Source organism: Protopterus annectens, chromosome 2.part1 (assembly GCF_019279795.1).
Source record: "Protopterus annectens isolate FY-2018-M chromosome 2.part1, PAN1.0, whole genome shotgun sequence".
In the NCBI taxonomy this organism is placed as follows: domain Eukaryota; kingdom Metazoa; phylum Chordata; order Ceratodontiformes; family Protopteridae; genus Protopterus; species Protopterus annectens.
The window spans coordinates 554,027,170-554,049,875 of NC_056729.1; the positions used below are offsets into that span (position 1 = coordinate 554,027,170).

Consider the following 22,706-nt stretch of genomic DNA (forward strand, 5'->3'; position numbering starts at 1 on the left):
TTGCTTGATTCCAGGTACAAAATCGTTTCCATTTGGCGGAGTAGGTTTTTCTAGTAGAGGGTCTCCTGGACTCCAAGATGACATCCTGTACCTCCTTGGAGAGGAGAGTTTGTTGGTAAGCTAAGGTATTCTCCATGCAGCTAGATTTAGAGTTCTGAGCTGGCTGTGAAGGGTCTTGTAGTTGTGCTGGGACAACAGAAGAGGAACTTGAGGGAGGATCCATGGTGGTGTGTGTGACAAGCTCTTTAGGAGAGGATACCAGTGCTGTCGTGGCCAGTCTGGAGCAATGAGGATCATTTGTGGCCTCTCTGCTCTGGTTTTTAATAGGACTTTGGCCAGTAGAGGTAGAGGCGGGAAGGCATAGACTGTCAATGTTGTCCAATTGAAAGAGAGTGCGTTCACTTTCCAGGCCTGTGGATGATAGGTCCTTGAGCAGAATTTTTCCAACTGGTAATTTCTGTGGGTAGCAAATAGATCTATGTCTGGCAGTCCCCATGCCTGAGTTATCTTTGAGAAGACTTGAGGATGCAACTTCCATTCGTGTGGGTCTGTCATATTTCTGCTTAAGTTGTCTGCCAGTGTGTTTTCCTTCCCTGGCAGGAATTGTGCCTGTAGTTGAATTTGTAATTCCAGTGCTGTGTTCCACAGGGTCATGGCTTGCCTGCACAGGGGGTATGAATGTGTACCCCCCTGTTTATTTATGTACCACATGACTGTGGTGTTGTCTGTCCTTATTAATAGCTGGCCTGGATGCAGTAGGTCTTTGAAGGTCATAAGAGCATTCTGTACAGCTAGCATCTCCTTTTGGTTGATGTGTAGGTGCATCTCTTTTTGGGACCATTTTCCCCGAATACACTGACCTGCCATGTGTGCTCCCCAGGCGTAGTCTGAGGCGTCTGTTGTGATGATTTGAGTTGCTTGTGGTAAACAGAATGGAAGACCTGTGTTTCTTTGGCATGCTTGAGCCCACCACAAAAATTCCTTTTGAAGGCATGGAATGAGTGGTATAATTGTTTCCAAGCTGTGGCTGTGCTGAGACCATAAGTTTTTTAGGTACCATTGTAGTTTCCTCATATGCAGCTTTGCAAATGGTATTAGTAGGATACAAGATGCCATGAACCCCAGAGCCTGCAGGATTTTCCTTGCAGTTAGCCTGGTTAAAGTTGCTATTTTGTTGTAGTATTGAGACAGTTGCCCTTGTTTTTCTGGCGTGAGGTAGGCCATCTGGGTTGTTGTATCTAAGCTGGCACCCAGGAAAATTATCTGTTGAGAAGGTATTAGTTTTGATTTCTTTTTGTTTACTGTGTACCCCAGGCAGCTTAACAGTTTTATTACAAACGCCAGATGTTGCAATAGAAGGTCCTTTTTGTCTGCTTGGATCAGGCAGTCATCTAGATATGGGTAGATTTGGATTCCTCGTTGTCTGCAGAAGGCAATTACTGATGCCAGGCATTTCGTAAACACTCTGGGCGCAGTAGATAAGCCAAAGGGCAATGCAGAGAATTGATAATGGGTTGAACCTGCAAGAAATCTGAGGTATCTTCTGCAATCTTGTCCGATAGGGACATGCAGGTATGCCTCCTTGAGGTCCAACATTACCAGCCAAGACTCCTTGCCCAGCATGGGAAGAAGCTGCTGTAATGTGAGCATCTTGAATTTTGGTACCTCTAGATATGTGTTTAGAATGGATAGGTCTAAGATGGGTCTCCAATCTTTGTCCTTCCTTGGTACCAGGAATAGCCTTGAATAAAAACCTTGACCTTGTTCTTTTGCAGGTACCTCTTGAACTGCTTTCATATCCATGAGAGCGGAAATTTGCCTTTGTGCCTCTGCCCATTGATTTTGTGGCAGGTTTGGCATGCCTCTCATTTTTGGAAGGGTGTGAAAGTGGAACCTGTAGCCTCTGTCTATAATATCCAGAATCCATTTGTCCTGTGTAACAATGTGCCAGTTTTTTGAAAATAAGGCCAGTTTTCCGCCCAAAGGTGCTGCCATTATATCTTTGTTTGGCAGGCATAGGGGAAAGTCATTGCATCTCTTTTCTAAATGACTGTGGTCTATCTTCTCCACCTCTGGGGGCTGGTGTTTGCCACTGTCTAGCTCTGTAAGATCCTTGAGGTTGTCCTCTACCCCTTGGGCGTCTGTATCTGCCCCTTTGGGGTCTGTCCGTGGCTGGAAAGGACCAATTTTTTGAAGGCCAGTTTCTGCTGAAGCGTGGAGGCTGCACCTGCAAGAAATCTTTAACTGTTTGCATAGATTTTGCTTTTTCCTCCATTTTCTTTAGTACCTCCTCAGCTTTAACACCGAACAATACATCTTTTTGTAGTGGTGCATCTAATAACTTTGCTTTGACATGATCTGGCAAGGTTTGCTCTTTGAGCCAAGCATGTCTACGTATGACAGACCCCATGACAGCAGCTCTGCATGAGGCCTCTAAAGCATCAAAACCACACTGCAAGGTATGTTTCCCCACTTGTTCTGCTCCATGCAACAAATCCTGCAACTCTTTCAAGTCTGGCTGTTCTGTTTGTGTCATTTTGCCTTTCAGCTGAGATTGCAAGAACTGTTGGTATTTTAACATATGAAATTGACAGTTTAATGCCCTCATGGTTAAAGTGGCTGATGTATACACCTTTTCCCCCAACCTTTCTAATGCTCTAGAATCTCTCTCTGAAGGCAAAGGGTTTTTAGCAGTAGAGGCCTTAATCCCCTTGGGACCCTGTGAAATTGTTTCTGGGTCAGCAGTATGGCTTTTATAAAGGAACTGGTGAGAATCAGGAACCCAGTAATATCTGTCTGGTTTAACAGGGGCTGGAGGTAATGAGTCTGGATTAAGACTGGCTTCTGCGTACACATCATCCAAAATATCTAAGACAGGAGGAATAGCCAGGGCCTATGCTGGGGAAGTAGTAGAAATTCCCTGAGCCTTTTCTAGGAATCTGAGTAATCTTGGCCTTCCCAGTGGAAGTGCTCTCTCAATGTATGCAGGGTTTCCCAAAAGAGAAGTCCTCAGGGGGGGAGACTGAGGGAATAGACTCCTCAGCATCAGAGTCTTCAAATGGGGAATAGGTGTAATCCTGGTCCTCAGAATGGTCTGAAGTAATAGAAGCCTGGTCTGAGGAAGGGTAGTCTTCCTCCAACCTGGGTCTTTTGTCTGGGGGGGTTGAGAACCCCTGATGAGAGAAATTAAATCCTCAGCCATTTTAAGCATCTGTTTTTTAGGCATGGGGCCTTGAGAGGGGGTCTGAGGCCCTTGTTTTTTAATTTTCATTGCAGCTTTAGACTTAGTGAATAATTTAATAGAGGAGGTGGTAGGCCTGAAAACGCCTTCAGAAATGGCAGGCCTCACTGAAATTTCGGTTTCCCCGCCAAGAGTGGCGTCGGTATCTGTAGTGGGAATGGAGACCGAGGATCCTGCGGCCTCGGGTACTGAAGTCGCCGGTAAAATAGTTTCATCGGTAGGGGCTGCGTAGGCGCCTCGCTGAGAACCGGAGAACCGGTAGTCGGCCTAAGCGTGATCTCAGTACTCGGTGCAGGCCTCGGATGTCTATCCTTATCCTTGCGTTTTTTGCCTAAAATTGGTGTCAGTGTATCCGACGACATGATATAATTAATTTTTTTGCCAAAATAATGAAGGCGAACTCCGCCTGGCGCATAATAGTGCGCTTGTTAAACCTAGCACAAAAACGGCAGGCCGAGACGTTGTGGTCTGGCCCTAAGCAAGGTATACAGTAAGAGTGAAAATCCTTATGCGGTATTTGCTTCCCACAAGAAATGCAAGTATTAACTTTGTCTGACATCGGTCTGAGGCAAGAAAAGTTTCCCCAACGGGGTACTTAGCTTTAAAGAAGACTTCGACTGAAATACTGTTCGTAAATCACAGGAGCTGGCCGAATGGCACTTGCGAACTGCTTCTGCTTCGGGCACCGCGCGGCAAGAAAGACTGAAGAAAATGGCGTCGGCTGCCTCTTTTATACCCCTGCCGCACTGACGTCAGGGAAGAAGCGACGACAACCGACGCCGGACCTAGACTTTGGAATTCGGCCGACCGAGGACCCGCCTGACGGCAGGATATCCCAAGTGTGATGACTGCAGCTGTATGCACGATGAACATCACACACAGTTAATGTGGGCAAATCTGTTTCTACCTGCTACCCATCAACTTATCAGTCCACAGCTGCAAATCCTTTCCATTACGCTCTGACTAGCGCGCACACACACACACACACACACACACACACACACACAGGTAAAACAGAGTAATTTTAAAAGATACTCCTGATTTGTGCCATTGTCCCCATTATTGTTGGCTTGGCATGGAATCCTTAAAAGAAGTTGAGGCGTATGAGTACATGGTGTTAGTAAATATTATGCTTTAATTGCTGCAATATGTATGGTCACTGTACTGGAGACATTAATTTGCTAATTAACTGTTTGTACTCAAAATCAAAATGAAAGTATACTTGACGACTACATTTGTGTTATGTTTTGCATCAGTGACATGGAACAGTAAGTGGTCATTTTTCTGTTACAATATTTATCTGTTGCAAAATAAACCATTTAGTTCTTCACTCTTACATCCAAAACTAGGAATTAATTGTTCCACCAGTAATGCTCTCACTAGAAAGTGCATCCCTGCTGCTGTTAATAACTTTTTTAATTTTTTTTTTCTCTTTTTATTGTATGTGTTTAGGGCAGTTGAGGCATTTTGCGATTCAATCTGCTGATTAGGATAACAGAAGTAAAGCCACATGATGTAATACTGCAACCTGAACCTATTACCTTCTGTTTTTAAGGCAGAGACATCATAAGCTCTTTTTCTTATCTTCTATAGTCCGGGGTGTTGTGTCAACTGTTACTATCTTTCTTGATTCAGTGCCACTCTCCTACCTTCTTCGACAGTCATACCTGACTGTTGTAGGTCTTCTCTCACACAATCCATCCATCTCTTTGCATGATGATCTCATCTCCTCCCCTCCTGATTTCTTTAACCAAGTTGTCTTCTGCTTTTCTGCACATGTGCCTGAACCACTGTAATCTGTTCTTTGGCCTCCTGTTTAATTGGAGTTATTTTGCTTTCTGTTCTGATGTTCTTATCCTACCACCTATCACCTCAAACATCTTCATTCCCTGATAACTGAAGAATAAGCACACTAATCATCATCATCAGACCCATTTTCCAATTTTTTTCTACGTGGGGTTGGGGTATCGTGTTAACTGTCGCCAACTCTCTTGATTCAGTACCACACTCCTTCAACACTCATACCTGACTATCGCAGATCTTCTTTCATACAATCCATCCACCTCTTTGCTGGACGTCCTTGCTTCCTTCCTCTGACCTTCTTCCTGTCGGTTCCAAATCTTCCTCATCAGATTGTCTTCTGCTTTTCTGCACATGTGCCCAAACCACCGTAATCTGTTCTCTTTGATCTTTTCTGCAACTGGAGCTACTTTGGCTTCTGCTCTTATGTCCTTGTTTCTTCGTCTGTCCCACAGTGTGCATCCTACCACCCTTCTCAGGCACTTCATTTCCATCACCTCTAGCTTCTTCAACTGTCCTGCCTTTACTGCCCAGGTTTCTGTACTGTACAGTAGGGACTGGTCGCACCACTGTCTTCTACACCTTACTTATTTGGTGATTCGGTCAATAAGCATACAAGTGCCAGTACACAAGAACAAAGGGGACATACACATCTGTAGGCAGTACAGAGGTATTAAATGCCTGTCACACTGCATGAAAGTTTTGTAGAGGGTGACTGACCAATGCATATGTGCAGCAGTACAAAGTAAGATGGGAGATGAGCAGTTTGGATTCAGATCAGGAGGCATAACAACAAACTTGATGCTTACAGTGAGACAGATAGCTGAGAATAAGCTAGAGATGAAGAAAGAGTCCTAATTTTGCATTCCTGGACTTGAAAAAGCATATGGCAAGGTCCCAAGAAAGGTTATTTGGGCAGTCCTGTGGTGGTTCAAAGTCCCAAAAACATTGGCAGAATTAGTGTTGGTTATGGCAAGGACCCAATGACTCAAGAACAGTGTTCAGTGTTACAGAGGGGTTCCCAGTGGGAGTGAGTGTGCATCAGAGTTCAGCTGTGAGGCCACCGTTGTTCATGCTGGTGATGTACTACATCAGCAAACAGATCAGAGGGGACAGATCAGCCGATAATGTGGCATTACAGGCAGACTATAAGCAAGGACTTCAGCAAAGGATAGGGTAATATAATACAAAACTGAAGGCACATGGGATGAAACGGAGCACAGATAAGACAACTGTAATGGAAACAAATGGAAGAAATCAGAAGAAGCTGAGAATTGAGATAGAAGGAAAAATAGTGGGGCAGGCTATCAGCTACAAGTACCTTGGAGGGGGTGGCTAAGAAGAAGAGAAGTCTGAATGAAGAGGTCAAAGCTAGAATCAGAGGGGCTGCAGAGATGCTAAGTAAGTTCTTGGGAGGAAACCCATGCAATCACCATCAGAACATGCAGACTTCACACAAACAGTGGCTAGAGATCTAAATCAGACCTTATAACCTTTTTTGTCTGAGGCAAAGATCTTAACCAATACACCATAATGCGTCTACAATGGGATACTCTGACATTCTGTGCAGCACCACACATTACCGTGCACAGAGAGCTAAGTGTGTAGCCCAGGCTATTGTCTGATTCTGAAAACCTGAGCCATAACATAGTCATACAGTATAAAAGGGTGTCTCATAAGTTGCTCTGTAAGGCAATGACATCACATGTACCATACCTTAGAAAAAAAAATGTTCTGTAATGCTACCACTAGTCTGTCTAATCATGTCTGAATATGTGAGTGGGATTTTGATGACAGCATCAAGGAAACCTTTTTCTTTCTTCTGCGTTCTTTTCTTAAATTTTAGACTTTTCTCAGTATACTGATGTTCAAAATGCTACCATTGATCAACTTGCATTTAGACAGCTGTGCACTTTGATACGTGTGTGTGTGTGTGTGTGTGTGTGTGTGTGTGTGTGTGCGTGCATGCGTGTATATAACTGTACATACATACATACAAACACATGTAATTTACTTTTCCCTCATTATTGCATATGGAGCCACGGTATCACAACAACAAAGCTCATCATCTACAGCCAATGTTCACGCTGCCAGATGGCTAGCATACATATATATATATGGGTCTACCTGAGAAGACTGAAATCTGATATTACCATATCCAAAAAGACCGAGAAGAAATTGCCGAAACCTCACAAGAACAAAGACTAGGAACACTGCCAATGAACTCCGGGGAAAGTCACTCCTGGTCCATCACCACAAAAAAAAAATTAAAATAACCAAAGCAAATCAAGCCCAACAATGTGGGGGGCTGCACCCCCAACACCCCCCTAACTAAATATACAGACTCCAAGATCATACTATAGTGGGGAAATGGCAAAGTTCACCATGGTGGCCAAGTGCTTCTTTTCCCTCAGCAAGATTCTGGTGTTGCGAGTCTTACTTCTTGTGAGGTTTCAGCAATTTCATCTCTGTCTTCTCGGATTCGGTAATAATGGACTTCTGTCTTCTCAGGTACACCCATATATTTATGTATGTATGTGTATGTATGTATGTATATATATATATATATATATATATATATATATATATATATATATATATATATAGATAGATATATAGATATATTATATATGTTAAACATGTATATGAATATCAACACACAAGCATTTATCTACAGTGGATATAAAAAGTTTACACACCCCTGTTAAAATGACAGGTTTTTGTGATATGAAAAAATGAGATTACAATAAATAATTTTAAAACTTTTCCCACCTTTAATGCGACCTATAACCTGTACAATTCAATTGAAAAACAAACCAATATTTTAGGGGAAAAATAGAAAAAAATAAAAAAAAACATACAATAAGCTGGTTGCATAAGTGTGCACTGATAGTTTGTTGAAGCACCTTTTGATTTAATTACAGCATTCAGTCTTCTTGGGTACACACCTGCCATTCAATTAGACAGACTCTGAGGAGAGTTTGTAGGGAGTGGAAAGACAACATCTTCTATTTGTTTTGTGGCATCAGCCTTGGAGAAGATAGAATGCTCCTCACTGCTGGCCTCAAACCTGCCTGGCACAAATAGTTGGAGCTCTCCATCATCTCTTCATATGGTTCAAGAAGGCACATCTTAGGTCATTTATGCCCACATGGACTATGGCTAAATCGTGCTGGTGCTTGTGGCAAAGGTGACTTCAACATGTGCATGACCTAATGGAACCGGGCCCTGATAAGTAACTGACCATAACCATCTCCTTGCTCAGCATGGTGAGTAGGACATCAGTGTGTCTCACAATGAAATCTCCTATTACCAAAGTATTGGATTGTGAGGCTGTCTGCCTTATGGGCTTAGACATCTAGATACTGTGAGATATGGCTGAATGCGTCGTGGTGGGTATTGCACCAGTAATGTGTTTTGGAGTTGTGTCTTAGAGGCCTTTCAGATTTATGTAGTGAAGTTTTACGAGCTTCTGAAATTCTATCCATTTTCAGCTGAGGCCAGGGGAGAAAAGCTCCACAAAAATGGAAAATACATATACAGACGTGAAAATTGATATCATATTACAACATACTGTGTACACGGATTAATATAAATATTAATGCACATGTGACATATACAATAATTCATATATGCCATCATTAAAACAAGATAAATACAATAAATATCATGTAGCATTGAAACGTGCTGACATGTTATAGATGTGAAAGTTTATTACTCACTCATTTGTTTGACGTAATAATTGGAGTAAATATGGGATGCAGAAGAAATAATGAGTAGAAGCAAATTACAAGTAACAGAAACGAAAACGAGGAAACGGGAGAGATACAGGTATTAGAGGAGAAGAAGCAGCAAGTGCAAAGCCAGGATTATTTTAGTTGCAGCTTAAATAAATAAATGCTATATACTGCCCTGACTGTTGCAGAGATCATATTCCAGACTTTTACTACACACTGAGTACAGACTTTGAACACAGATTTTGTAATGCTTATAGATATCAAGCAAATTTTTTTGTCAGAAGATCAAAGATGATGACTTGGGAGGTATTTGTCCCACAGATGCCCTTACTTAAATATATTAATTATGCAGTTGCCCCACAGATACCCTTACTTAAATAAACTAATTGTGCAGTCACACAACAGTGGAGAAATGGAAGAAAACCAGTCACTGCTTTCATTCAAACATAAAACACAGCATTGACATTCTGTAGACCTTATAATTGTCAGTCAATCATGAATCAGTCAAATGAGACTGTCAGTTTTGTTCTGCCCACAATCCTTTACTGAAATGTGATCAGTTGAAAGAACCAGTACTGTATATGAATGTGTGTGTGTTCAAAACCCGTATGTATTTTACTGTCTTTAACTGCTGACATTTATGTGTGCATTTGAATTTGACAGATACCATTAGTAAAAACTACAAGAAAAACCTAGCCAAGCTAGAGTTTTCACTGCATGATTCCTCAAAAAGTCCTGTTACAGAGGACTATGGGACATATGCAAATGACCCCTTAAGGAACATCAGGTGTTTCAGCTATACTGTTTCTGAATGCCCATGACATTTTGTTAAATCTGTTTATGAATTCATTTAGGCCACTAAAACCAAACCCCACTAGCTGTGGACATGCATTTTTCGATCTTCTTATGACCTCGTCAGCACAGCATAAGTAGACATTTTGGTTAACCTTTAGAAACAAGTCTACAGCTAGTGGGATTTGGCTTTAGTGGCCTGAATGTATGCTGTGCTGACGAGGAGTCCTGATGTCTGAAGTCCCCTTTCAGACGATATGACTGACATTTCCCGAAGTGCCACTCTCTTCCTATCAGAAGCAGTTAGGTTCATTGTTATTCAGCTGCCTTCACACATTATGCTTCCTGTAGTCATTCATGTGCTTACTGTTTTAGTTTCTGAATTAATAAGGTTTCATTCCTTCACTTTAGAGAAAGTGGTGCAGTGTTCCCTTTTTATATATAGGGTGGGCTAGCATGTGTGTGTGTTGTTGAGCATGTGTGTGTGTGTGAGGGTGTTGACGATCATATGTGTGTGAGGATGGTGGCAAGCAGATATGTGTGTGTGTGTGTGTGTGTGTGTGTGTGTATGTGTGTGTGTGTGTGTGTGTGAGAGAGAGAGAGAGAGAGAGATGCGTGTGTCAGGGGTGGGGGTGAGCATGTGTATGTGTGTGGGTACACAACAACAGCAGTTGATTTTGACACAGTAGCCATGCAACACTGTTTTGTAGAGAGCTGGCCACTTTATTATGCTTCTAAAGGGCCCATCTCTATACCGGAAGAACGCAAAGTTCTTGTAATCACAGCTGCACAGGTAAAAACCTCACTCTCCAAAGCCAAGAACACAGCATCCATGGGACCTGACAACATCCCAGGCTGCCTTCTACATGAACTGCAGAACTGGCACCCCACCTAAGTACCATATTCAGTCATAGCCTCACCTCAGGCTTTGTGCCCAATGAATGGCCCACCATGACGGTTATCCCACTCCACAAAGGGGAGCCACGACAGACCCCGGGAACTACCGCCACATTAGCCTGACGAGCCTGGTCTGCAAGGCCATGGAACGTATCATCACGGAACTCATAAACAAAGACATTGGAGATCTCCAAACTCTGGACCCCACACAGTTTGGCTTTGTAAAAGGCAGATCATGTCTCCAAAACCTGATAGACTTCTTTGAAGCAGTAACCAAAGCCATAGATGAGGGTAAGGTGGTTCACACAGCCTATCTAGATCTCACCAAGGCGTTTGACACCATCCCCCACTCTGGAATTATAGATGAACTCACTAAACTAGGTATAAATCCCTATGTCACAAGATGGGTTGCCAACTGGCTCACTGACAGGTCCCACACTGTGAAAGTAGCAGATTCCAAATCAGACTTCAGGCCAGTGACAAGTGGAGTACCGCAGGGTTCAGTCCTGGGTCATCTCCTGTTTAGGTTCATAGAATAGTACTAAGCTAACTGCCCTTTCGAGCCATTTTAAGCTTAGCCAATTATCCCTTGTGAGACTCAAATCCTGCACCTTGTGTTTGTAAGGCAAACACCTTAACCATTAGGCCACCCTTTGGTATCTACTTCTCTGAAGTACAGGCTAACACAGAAGGTCTTTGGCTAACTAAGCTCGCAGATGACTGCAAACTAGGAACCATAATTGAAACTCCTAATGATGTGGACATCCTACAAAGGGGGCTGTGGTAATTGGGCAATTATCACCCAATTAACCAAAAATGCAAAGCATGCAAAAGTCTGATGAACTGCAACTTACTATGCAGTCTCAAACATGGCACTTGCATGTGCTACTTTCAGTGGCAGCTGGTGAACTTCAAATCAAAGGGGGGGGGGGTTGTCTGCAAGAGACAGCTGACTGGATAGGGCCAACTAGAAAGTGGAAGAACTATGTTACAGTGGAATCAACCCTGACCATGCTTCCAAAATTAAAATACTAACAGATATGTGTTAGTTTAATTTTGATTCACCGAGACAGTGCTCACAGCCTGTACACTTACCCACCCCCCTACACATTAGTCTTGCCAAACCAGAACTGCAACAGTAAATGGCAGAGCCAGTCATTTCATTGTCACACTGACACAGACCCCTATCCCAATTTCCTACCCAAAGTACCTAGTTTGAACCTAGAAAGTTAAAAACAGTTACATTACTGTATTGCTTTCAAATAAACATTAGCCAAAGGTCAGTTCTTGTACTCACTCCATCTCATTATACCCACATGCACAGCAGTCTTGCAAAGGCAGAATTATAACAGTAAATAGAAGGACCACTCATTGATTTACAAACAACACCCTCATACCCATTACCCATCTAAAGTAGGTGGTATGGCCTTGCCAGCATCAGTAATAATGTTTTCATTACTGTACTGAATTGATGCATGCAAATAGTCAAGAGTTTGCATTCTGTCTTATTTCACCCAAATACACATTAGTCCTGCAAAGTCAGAATTATTACACCAAAGCTACAGTGCCAAACATTTCACCCACAAACAGCCATCATTTCAATTATTGACCTATAGTACTTGCTTTGACCCTGCCAGGATTAAAACAAAAATAGCAATGATTGCATTAATTTACTCTGTTGCATACAAACAGTAGCTACAGGCTTGTGTGACAGCTGACTTCACCCAAATACACATTAATCTTGCAACAGTAAACAGCAAAGCCACTCAACTCATTTCATTCACAAACACCCCCCATTACCTAACTAAAGTAGCTATTTTTACCCTCTCAGGATTAAAGTACAAATAGCAACAACTGGGCTGCAAACTTGCATTACTTTCATTCAGTTGACAGAAACATTAGTTACAGCTTGTGTTGGCCAGCCAAATACACATTTCACTGTATTTAGTTTACTTTTGTTTACCTGGGTTTCTGCAACTGGCTTTAGTGGGGAAAGAAAAACCTTTTCATCATATGTCCAGGGAGAAAAGTTGCAACAAACATTCAGTAAGATATGAAACAATATATATTAAGAATTACTCGAAAACTTGCTAATTATTTTACATCCATCTTAAACTACAGACAGAAAAGTATTACAGTTTTGCAAAGCTGTAATTACAACAACAGTAAACACTAGGGCCAGTTGTTTCTTTCACACATAGCTCCCAATCTCCACTGCCTACCCCCATCCACAGTATCTGATTTGATCTTGCAAGGTTAAAATCAAAAACAACAACAACAAAAAAAGACGACACTGTCATTAAGGTAATTACTCTCTTTTTTTTCACATAAGCAATACTCAAGAGTTCAGAGCTTGTGGCCAGTCTTTTTCACTCAAATGCACATTACTCTTGCAAAGCAAGCCAGAACTGCAGTCATTCCATTCGTACATGGGCACTGCCCCCATCCCAACTGCCTACCCAGACACGCTGCTTTGAGCCTACAAGGTTTAAAATAATGAAAATAAAAGACCATGGTTACATTACTGTATTTCTTTCACATCACATAGTCAAGAACTTGCACGTGATCTTACTTCAGTTCACCCATACAGAGTTCACTCATGCAAAAGCAGAGTTTGTTTTAACAACAAAACATTGACAAACCATCCTAATGTATCTTGACGAACCCTGCAAAAAGATACCTAGTATATATTATATTTAAAAAAAAGTCATCAACAGCCCCCAAAACGAATAGACAATAGAATCTGGTTGACCCTGCCCTAGCTTCATTAAGTTAAACACTCTTTTATAAGGGGAAAAAGTTCTACAGGATATTTACTGGGCCACGTATTATAGAAGCCAATCAGCCTGAGTAAGCATGTGTTTGGATTGTGAGAGGAAGCTGCAGCATACAAAGAACACCCCCATAAGCACCAACAGAACATGCATTCTTCACTCAGACAGTACTTGGAGACCAAGATATAACCTTAGACACTGGAGCAGTGGCATTTACCATTTTGCCACCAGCCTGACCATTCTATCATTACATCACCCAAAAGCTTTACAAAATATGGCACAATACAAGTGGATGAGACCTCAGGGGCATGGCCAGTAAAAAGGGAAACAATCTACCAGAGGGGATGGGACAAGGACAAGAGTATATAAAAATCATGCTAACCATGCAACAGTCCTTTAGAATGGTAAGAAAATGTCCTCAAGGAGACTATACAGGCGCAACTCCCAATTTACTAGAATTAAAACATTCAGAGACTGTTACTAGGACGACCCAGGGGGCTTTCTAAGCCTAGCCAAGTTTTCCCAAAAGAATAATGATGTCCTGCATCCAAATAGGATACTGATATAATATGAGGAGGATAATAAGAAACAGAGAGAAGACATACCCCTTAGCTACTCAGGTGTAGCTGACATTACCTTTCTAAATGCCTTACCTTGCCACATTCTTTTTGTAGGTGAAAGTAAGTGTCACCCATATACTTAACAGTGGTGTATTGTTCTCAGTAGTAAAGGAATGTTCCAGAAGGATGTAAAGCAAGCCACATGACTCTTATTTGGCCTCAGAAGAAATTACTGTAGTTTTACCTACAGTCACTTATAGTCAGAGTAGATTTTCAAAAGGACAATTATTCTGTAAGTAGTTATTTATGTCACATTTACTACTGTATCATTAGATGAAGGCATAAAAGGCACAATTTATAAATTATTAGTAGTACAGGCAGGTCAGTTTAACTGTGCTGGGTTATTCATTAAGCAGATTGCTATTTGTAAGAATGCAATATATTTAAACCTATTTACATCTCATGGTCCTAACGTCTTCTAAACGCTCTTCCATTTTCAGTTATATATCCTGATAAGCATTTTAATATATTAAGATCCAGTCTGTTACCATCAAATATTTTGTATGTTAATTTTACTGCAGTAATTTATTATGACTTCTTCACTTCTCTCCATAACAAATATACTAATAAAAATGTTTAGAAGTATGCTCAAGAAATTACAGAAATACAGTGAAAGTAATGGGGACAAGACGAATGCTGTTATGATCAAGAAGTATGAAAATTAATGCAGTGCGAAATTATATAAAGTTTGTTATTGGAATGTCAATAACGTAACTATGTCTACTTAATAACAGCAATAAAGAAGTTGTTTATAAAACTGTGAACAGTAATGTGTGATGTTAAAAGACAAAAGCAAAAATGAAAACCACCTGCAACACTATCAATGACTTTTTCCCAAGGTATTCCCCCTCACACCCCTCAATCTCGGAGCTGTACTTTTCACATCTCTAGTACCCAAGTATACTAACTCTGGAACAGATTTACCTCATTGCAAGGGAAATTCTCCAAGATAACGACATTCTGAAGTAGCATAAGAGGTATTTTAGTGTTTACACTTCTGAATGTCAAACAAATGTGCAGCAAACGTCTTCCTTGCTCCCATCTTAGTCTAATGTTTAGCACACAGGACTGAGGCTCTGAGCTGTTATCAAGCTGCTTCCTGAAGTCAAAGGTACAAAGTTTGATTCAGTTCACCTCCATTTGCCTACTGTGTTACTCTGCACAATCTTCGGTACCCAAATACCTCCTTGCCTATGGTACTGTACAGACTGCTACATTTCAGTGCTCCTATTACTTCTTCACAATCATCACTCCTAGCACCAACCTCTCCCTACCTCTAATACATATCTTTACACAGTTATTCTAATTCTTCCTATATTATTCAACGTCTACATTCATAATTGAGTGTACTCCAGAGTGTAAACTTACTTTAGAATGTACTAGAACATGTACCTTGGATTTACTTCAATGCCTTGTGTTTGTATATTATCTGTCTGTACCACCTATATTTTCATAATGTATTTTTTGTATCTATGCTGCCTGTTATAACTATGCTTCTTGTTAATACAAACTGTTCCAATATTATGTCATTTTATACTTTTCTCCCGGGCCACCACTGAAAATGGGTTCTTCTTGGCCCAGTGTACTTTCCTGGTAAACAAATGACAATAAAGAAATAATAACAAACACAAATACTTCCAGAAAAGTTACACCGCTAACTTGACAATGCAAGCAGACAAGCTTATTTTTTAAACTGACTGACAGCAGTGGAACAGAATTAAACGTGTTCATATGTCAAGAAATTACCTGGTTTTGTTTTCTAAAGAAAGCTTTGTTACTGTGTCCAAAAACCCTGTCTGAAAGCCCAACCTGAATTATTTTGAAGGTGTATGCCCCGAGAAAACATGGGTAGGTCAAAGGAAAAAAAAAAAAAAAAAAACGACTGCATGTTTAACTGAGTAAAATGTAACATCACATTCAATAATGCAGCAGCTCAAAGTTAAATAAAAAGCCTGGAAATAATGTCAGTGCTCTTTAAACTCATCAGCGGTAGACAGTTTGAATTCTATAACTTTATTCCTTTTCCTCACATTAAGGAATGGACATTAATGACAAACTCACTTAGTAATGTTATGCTTAACTGCACTTTCCTAAGTGCAACTTTAAGTGATCTCATCTACAAACAGCAACATGACTACATTCCAGATAGTAGAATAATCTGAAAGCAAGAGATTGTTTTTTAGTAAAAGGTAATGCTGGCAGGTATATGAACAACCGGGAATAAACTGAAGCAACAGAGAACAACATAGCAATGAGGTGTATGGGTTCCTCTATTCCCATACTTCACTCTTGTAACGTCATGTGGGATATGCTGCAAGTCTAAAAACTTTACAAAAATAAAACATGCGTTTATGTTATGTAAGTCCTGCAAAAATTACCCATACCCTGGTTATTCAGAAGAGAAAAGCAAATTATATCAGAAAAACTCTCAGAAACAAGCACACAGGAAAACATTTTGATGTGCCTAAGATGACAATATGACAAAAATTAACATTAGGAAATAATATGACATGCAAATTGCATGAGAACACTTGCATCACATATCTAGTCCAAATGCAGAGGCATATTGCAGACTTGGGCATGCCCCAAAAAAAGAGATAAACTAAACACAATGCACAGTATTAGGTGAGCTTGAGAAATAAAAACATACATATTTAACAGTTAGTACACTAGAAATCATGGTTGATAACACAGGTGTGGGATGGTTAGTTATTTACTGCATTTTAATACTTCATTTCACATTTTATTAAATCATTTTCCATGTAAGTCTATTGTTACATTAACAGTCTTACTCTACACTGAATAGTTTTCTTTGCAGCTCTGAACATCCACAGCTATTATGAGAAGAGGCAGAAGGGACCATGGTTTTAAGTTACATCTAAAGAACATACCTGACAATGTTACTCCTCACAGACATAAACGCCACCTGCCTCCATTACCTTTCTGTCCTTACTACATAGCTTGGTACCCTCAAGTGACACCACAGTCAAGGGCTCTCTGGGAGTACAAGAAGAGTGGTGGGTGCTCTCCAACAGTAGATGAAAGGAAGGTTAGGGTCTCTATCTGACAATATCTGAAAGGAAGGTTAGAGTCTCTCTCTGACAATACCTAAAAGGAAGGGCATGGTCTCTCTCTGACAGTACCTAAAAGAAAGGGTGGGGACTTTCTTACAGTACCTGAAAGGAATGGTAGGGTCCCTCTCTGACAGTATGTAAAAAGGAAAGGTGGGGTCTCTCTCTGACAGTATCTAAAAAGGAAGGGTGGGGTCTCTCTCTCAAAGTACCTAAAAGGAAGGATGTGGCCTCTCTCTGGCAGTACCTAAAAGGAAGGGTGGGGTCTCTTTCCGGCAGTACCTAAAAGGAAGGGTGGGGTCTCTGTGACAGTCCCTAAAAGGAAAGGTGGGGGCTCTCTAACAGTACCTGAAAGGAAGGGTAGGGTCTCTCTCTGACAGTACCTAAAAAGGAAGAGTGGGGTCTCTCTCTCACAGTACCTAAAAGGAAGGGTAGGGTCGCTCTCTGATAGTACCCGAAAGGGTGTGGTCTCTCTCTGACAGTACCTAAGAGGAAGGGTGGGGGCTCTCTGACAGTACCTGAAAGGAAGGGTAGGGTCTCTCTCTGACAGTACATAAAAGGAAGGGTGTGGTCTCCCTTTGGCAGTACCTAAAAGGAAAGGTGTGGTCTCTCTCTGGCAGTACCTAAAAGGAAGGGTGGGGGTCCTCTGACAGTCCCTAAAAGGAAGGGTGGGGGCTCTCTAACAATACCTGAAAGGAAGGGTAGGGTCTCTCTCTGATAGTACACAAAAGAGTGTGGTCTCTCTCTGACAGTACCTAATAGGAAGGGTGGGGGCTCTCTGACAGTACCTGAAAGGAAAGGTAGGGTCTCTCCTCACAGTACCTAAAAGGAAGGCTGTGGTTTCTCTCTGACAGTACCTAAAAGGAAGGGTGGGGTCTCTCTCTGATAGTACCTAAAAGAAATGGTGGGGTCTCATTGACAATATCTGAAAGGAAGGGTAGGGTCAGTCTCTGACAGTACCTGAAAGGAAAGGTGGGGGCTCACTGACAATATCTGAAAGTAAGGGTGTGGGTATTCCATATATTGATAGAGAGTGGTGCATGCATCAGGCCAGCTGCACAGCAGCAGCAAAGTGCACCCTACCCTATAATTCTTTTACACAGGTCTATATCACCTTGTCAAATCCCACATCAGTGAATACCTCTTCGTTGAACACCTACTCATCGAAGCTCCTATTCAGTGAACAGACTTTTCAGTGGAAGTTTTCCTAGGAAAACAAAACAGTCTGCCACCATCTGGAATTTGCACTTTCCCCCACTGTAGTGCAATCTTGGAGTTGGTATACTTAGTTAGTTCCACTTGAAAACATTGAAATTCTAAACCATCGTAATTCATATGTCAAGGGGAAGAAAAAGGTAAGTAAAAAAGGGAAAAAGCTAGTGTTTCTGCAGGGCAGCAAGGTGCCCTGCACACTGTGTCTGTGAATGTGCCATGTCTGTGATGGCACTGCAGACAGGGTACGGGAAATATCCCGTTTAGCGCTTCTGCATATAGCACTAAAACTGAGATTTCCCTTTATTCCACTGTAGTGCAATCTCAGAGTTGGTATATTAAAGTTGGGGGAGGCCCAGCCCCCCACATGGGTGGTGCAGAGGGGTGACACCTCCCTGCATAAAATAGTTTTTAGAGTTTTTTTTCTTTTTTTTACGTTCCCTTTGAATCTTTGATGGTTTGAAACTTGATGTTCTGGTCTCAATGATCAGAATTTCGATGTTTCAAGCTTTCGATGATTCAAAGTGGAACCATTTAGTTGGGGGGAGCACAGCCTCCCACCTGGGTAGATGTTAAGTTTTATGATTTTGTTCACATTCACTAGGGTGGCCTACTGCTGGTTTGCCCAAGCAAAAAATTTGCTGAAAAGCCCATTCGCTTATTAGGAGCTTTGATTAATAGGTGTTCGACTCAGAGGTATTCACCGATGTGGGATTCAACAATGTGATAAAGACCCCTTTTACACAGGTGAGAGACATGAGAAAAGTTCAAACTGTGGACCTGCCACATAAATGGTGACTGTGACTCCAGCCTTCACCCTTACAAAAAAAGGCAGCCATAATGCATCTGTCATGTGCCAAGCAGCCAGACATACTACCTTAGTATACTGCTAGCACTGACTTAGTATACAGCAACTTCGGCACAACCTTCTCTGCTGATTAGCTTACTGCAGGAATTGTTAATAAATTATATTCCTCCTCCGGATTCACTCTCAAAGGTTTCAGGATATTTTTGGTGCTTCTTGCTATCCATTACTTTCTCATGGCCATAACGGCACCTGCCATTGTTTTTCAACTTTTCCATCACATTTAAAAAGTAATATATTTCCTACTGAAATTTTTCATGAAACCGCTTGCTTCTCTTTTCCTCCCTTTCACTCTAGTGTGTGCAGCTGTTCTCAGATACAACAGAATGCATACAAAGATCCCAACCTCTGTGAATTTCCTCACAAAACATTTACCAAATGTACACAAATTTGACTGAATGCATCCAGACTCTTTTTCAGCCAATGCTACAAAGTGCTGTGGGTGCAGAATGTTCAATGTAGGTGAAATAAGGGGAAGCATTTTACCTTTTTCCATCCAGAAAATAGGCTGTGTCTCCAGATCAGTCTCCAGAGCCAATTATTCTCAGGTTCTGGATACTGCAGCAGGCCAAGAGCGGTTTCTGTCATAACAAGAGGATTCAGCATTCTGAAATTATTTGAGTTGACTGGGATTTTTTCAGGAACTTCCTTCCAGAAAAACATACTGTGCCACCAAGGCTTAAAAGAAAAAAGTACAGTGAATTAATATTTATCAAATGTAACATGCTACATTTTATTAAATAACATGTATAATCAATCACTATATTATCTAAATGAGACAACTCATCTGAAGTACATAAAAATGGTTTGCTTTTCTTTAGATCCATTCTTGGAACAAAATTATTGCTGTCTCTAGGACACAAGTTTGAGAACATGCAAGCCTCCCATTAGTACATACCATGACATCACAATCTAGACCTAAGAGTCACAGTTAAAGGTGTTTATTATTTAGGATTAACATATTCTATAAATTGACTAAACACAAGTACACAGTGATAATACTGGTTTATGTGGTTGTCTCCCTTTACTTAAACTTCCAATTATGTGTGGATTTTCTACCTACAGTACAGTTACTTGGAGAGTTAACCAACAGTCGGGGTTAGCTCCACATGCTCCAGTTCTGCCCACTAATGAGGCAGAAAGTACAGTTGGGTACCTACCATAAATGTAGATGTTCGAGTGTATTCACTGTTGCAGTCATTACAACTGGGTTATCCTGCTGGCAGGCTACCCGCAGTCGCCTGAGTTCCAATGTCTAGGCCCGGCATTGGTTGCTCTCGCCTCCTCCCTGATATCAGTGCACCAGGGGTATAAAAGATGCAGCCGACGCCATTTTCTTCAGCTTTTCTTGCCCCAGATGTCAGGTACTCCTAAAATGGTAGGCCCACTAATGCCAAAAAGCATGCATAACCAAAAAACAACTTTTCCTTCATCTACAAGCAAATACACCACATAGGTTGTGTAGAATAGAGAAGTACAGATAAGTCCCAGCAAGGAAAAGGGGGATGGAGGGAGGGTAACCTGGACTGCAACAGTGCATACACTCAAACATCTACATTTATAGCAAGTGTACACAACTGTACTATGTTCAGCGTGTTTCACTTACAATTGGGTTGAATCCCAAAGCTATGGTTGGGATGCTGGTGCTAAATAGGATTAGGAGAGGCTATCAGGCCCTGCAGGACTGCAGTGGCAAAGCCTGCCCTGGATTTAGAATAGAGAGGTAAGTGATAGTGCTTTGTAAAGGACTCCCAAGTTGCAGCCTCTAAGATGTCTTTGGTTGGTACTCCTCTGAGGAAGGCTGCTGAAGTGGCTGCTGCTCTGGTGGAATGTGGCCTAATGCCCTTGGGCACTGATTTGCCATGCTGTGAATAGCAGAAACGAATGCAGTGGCCTATACACTTTGAAATAGTCTGCTTTAAGATAGGCTTTCCTTGTGATCCTGCAGCATATGCTACTAGAAGTTGTTCAGTCTTTCTGAAAGCTTTGGTTCTGTCCAAGCAGAAGCTTAGCTGTCTGTGAATATCCAAAGAATGCAGAAGTCTCTCACCCTTATTCTGTGGGTTTGGGTAAAAGGTAGGCAAGTGAATTGTTTGGTTAAGGGCCACACTGGTCACTACCTTAGGCATAAATGTAGGGTTTGTCCTCAGAGAAACCCTGTCAGGATGGAAAATGATAAAAGGTTCCACAGCCATGAGTGCCTATAACTCTGAGACTCGTCTAGCGGAGGTTATTGCTAGGAGCAGAGCTGTTTTCCAGGATTATATCAGCTGCAGAGGCTAGCTCAAAGGGAGGCAGTGTAAGTTTTTCCAAGACATAGTTGAGGTCCCATGCAGGTATTGGTGCTCTCCTTGGGGGTCTTATGTTTTTGGCCCCTCTGAGGTACTGCCTTAGTAATGGATGAGAAAAAATAGGCAGTTCTGTATTGTAATGAGCTGAAATGGCAGAGGCATGAATTTTAATGGATGAAAAGGAAAGGCCTTTATCCAGCATCTCAGTTAGATATTGCAAAATCTGAGGAATATTTGGAACAATCGTGTCAATACCTTGTGCCTGGTTCCAAGCACAGAATCTCTTCCATTTTTCTGCATAAGATTTTCTGGTGCTAGGCCTCCTGGCCTCCAAAATAACATCCATAACTGCTTTAGAAAGAGGTGTGCCTTGAATGGCTACATTATCCGCCATGCTGCCAGGTTTAGGGTCCTGAGTTGGCTGTGCAGTATCTGACTGTCTTGTTGAGTCAATAAGTGAGAAATTTGAGGTAGTGTCCAAGCTGGGCATTGGGACAAGCTCTTTAAGATTGGGTACCAGTGCTGGCGGGGCCAGTCTGGGGCAATCAGAATAATTTTTGGCTTCTCTTGTCTGACCTTGAGGAGTACCTTGGGGAGGAGAGGCAGTGGAGGAAAGGCATATACAGTTAGGTTTTTCCAGCTGAAAGCTAGAGCATCCACTTTCCATGCTTGCTTGTGATAAGTCCTTGTGCAGAATCTTTGTAATTGGCAATTGTGAGGAGAGGCAAACAGGTCTATGTCCGGGCATCCCCAGTTCCTTGTTATCATGTTGAAGACTTGTGGGTCCAATTTCCACTCATGGGGATCCATCAGGTTTCTGCTTAGTTCATCTGCCAGGGTATTTATCCTTCCTGGCAGGAATTGTACTTGAAGATGTACTTGGTAAGTCAATGCTGTGTCCCACAAGTTCATGGCTAGTCTGCAGAGGGGGTAGGAATGTGTGCCCCCTTGCTTATTTATGTACCACATGACTGTGGTATTGTGCATGTTTACCGGTAGTTGTCCTGGATGAAGTAGATCCTTGAAGGCTGTCAGGGCATTTTGAACTGCTAGCATCTCTTTTTTATTGATATGCAGATGCATTTGACTTGCGGACCATGTGCCCTGAATACATCTTCCTGCCATATGGGCCCCCCCAGGCATAATCTGATGCATCTGTTGTCAATGTCTGCCTGGCTGTGGGTAAGGTGAATGGCTGTCCCATGTTGTGGTGACAGGCTTTTGCCCACCATCGAAACTCCTGTTGCAGGCAAGGAATGAGGGTAATTATTGTTTCCAGGCTGTGGCAATGTTGAGTCCAAACACTTTTCAGATACCATTGAAGTTTCATCATATGCAGTCTTGCATATGGAATTAGCAGAATGCAGGATGCCATGCAGCCCAAAGCCTGCAGAATTTTTCTTGCA

General features: G+C 41.7%; 1 protein-coding gene across 1 annotated transcript in view; it reads right to left on the reverse strand.

The window, feature by feature from the left end:
• ST3GAL5 (ST3 beta-galactoside alpha-2,3-sialyltransferase 5) overlaps positions 1–22,706 on the reverse strand; it is a 1,145,576-nt gene that overhangs the window by 84,484 nt on the left and 1,038,386 nt on the right. Inside the window, exon 6 of the mRNA XM_044062329.1 lies at positions 19,496–19,687. Within this exon, the coding sequence (XP_043918264.1) occupies positions 19,496–19,687 (192 nt within the window). The remainder of the gene's footprint in view (positions 1–19,495; positions 19,688–22,706) is intronic.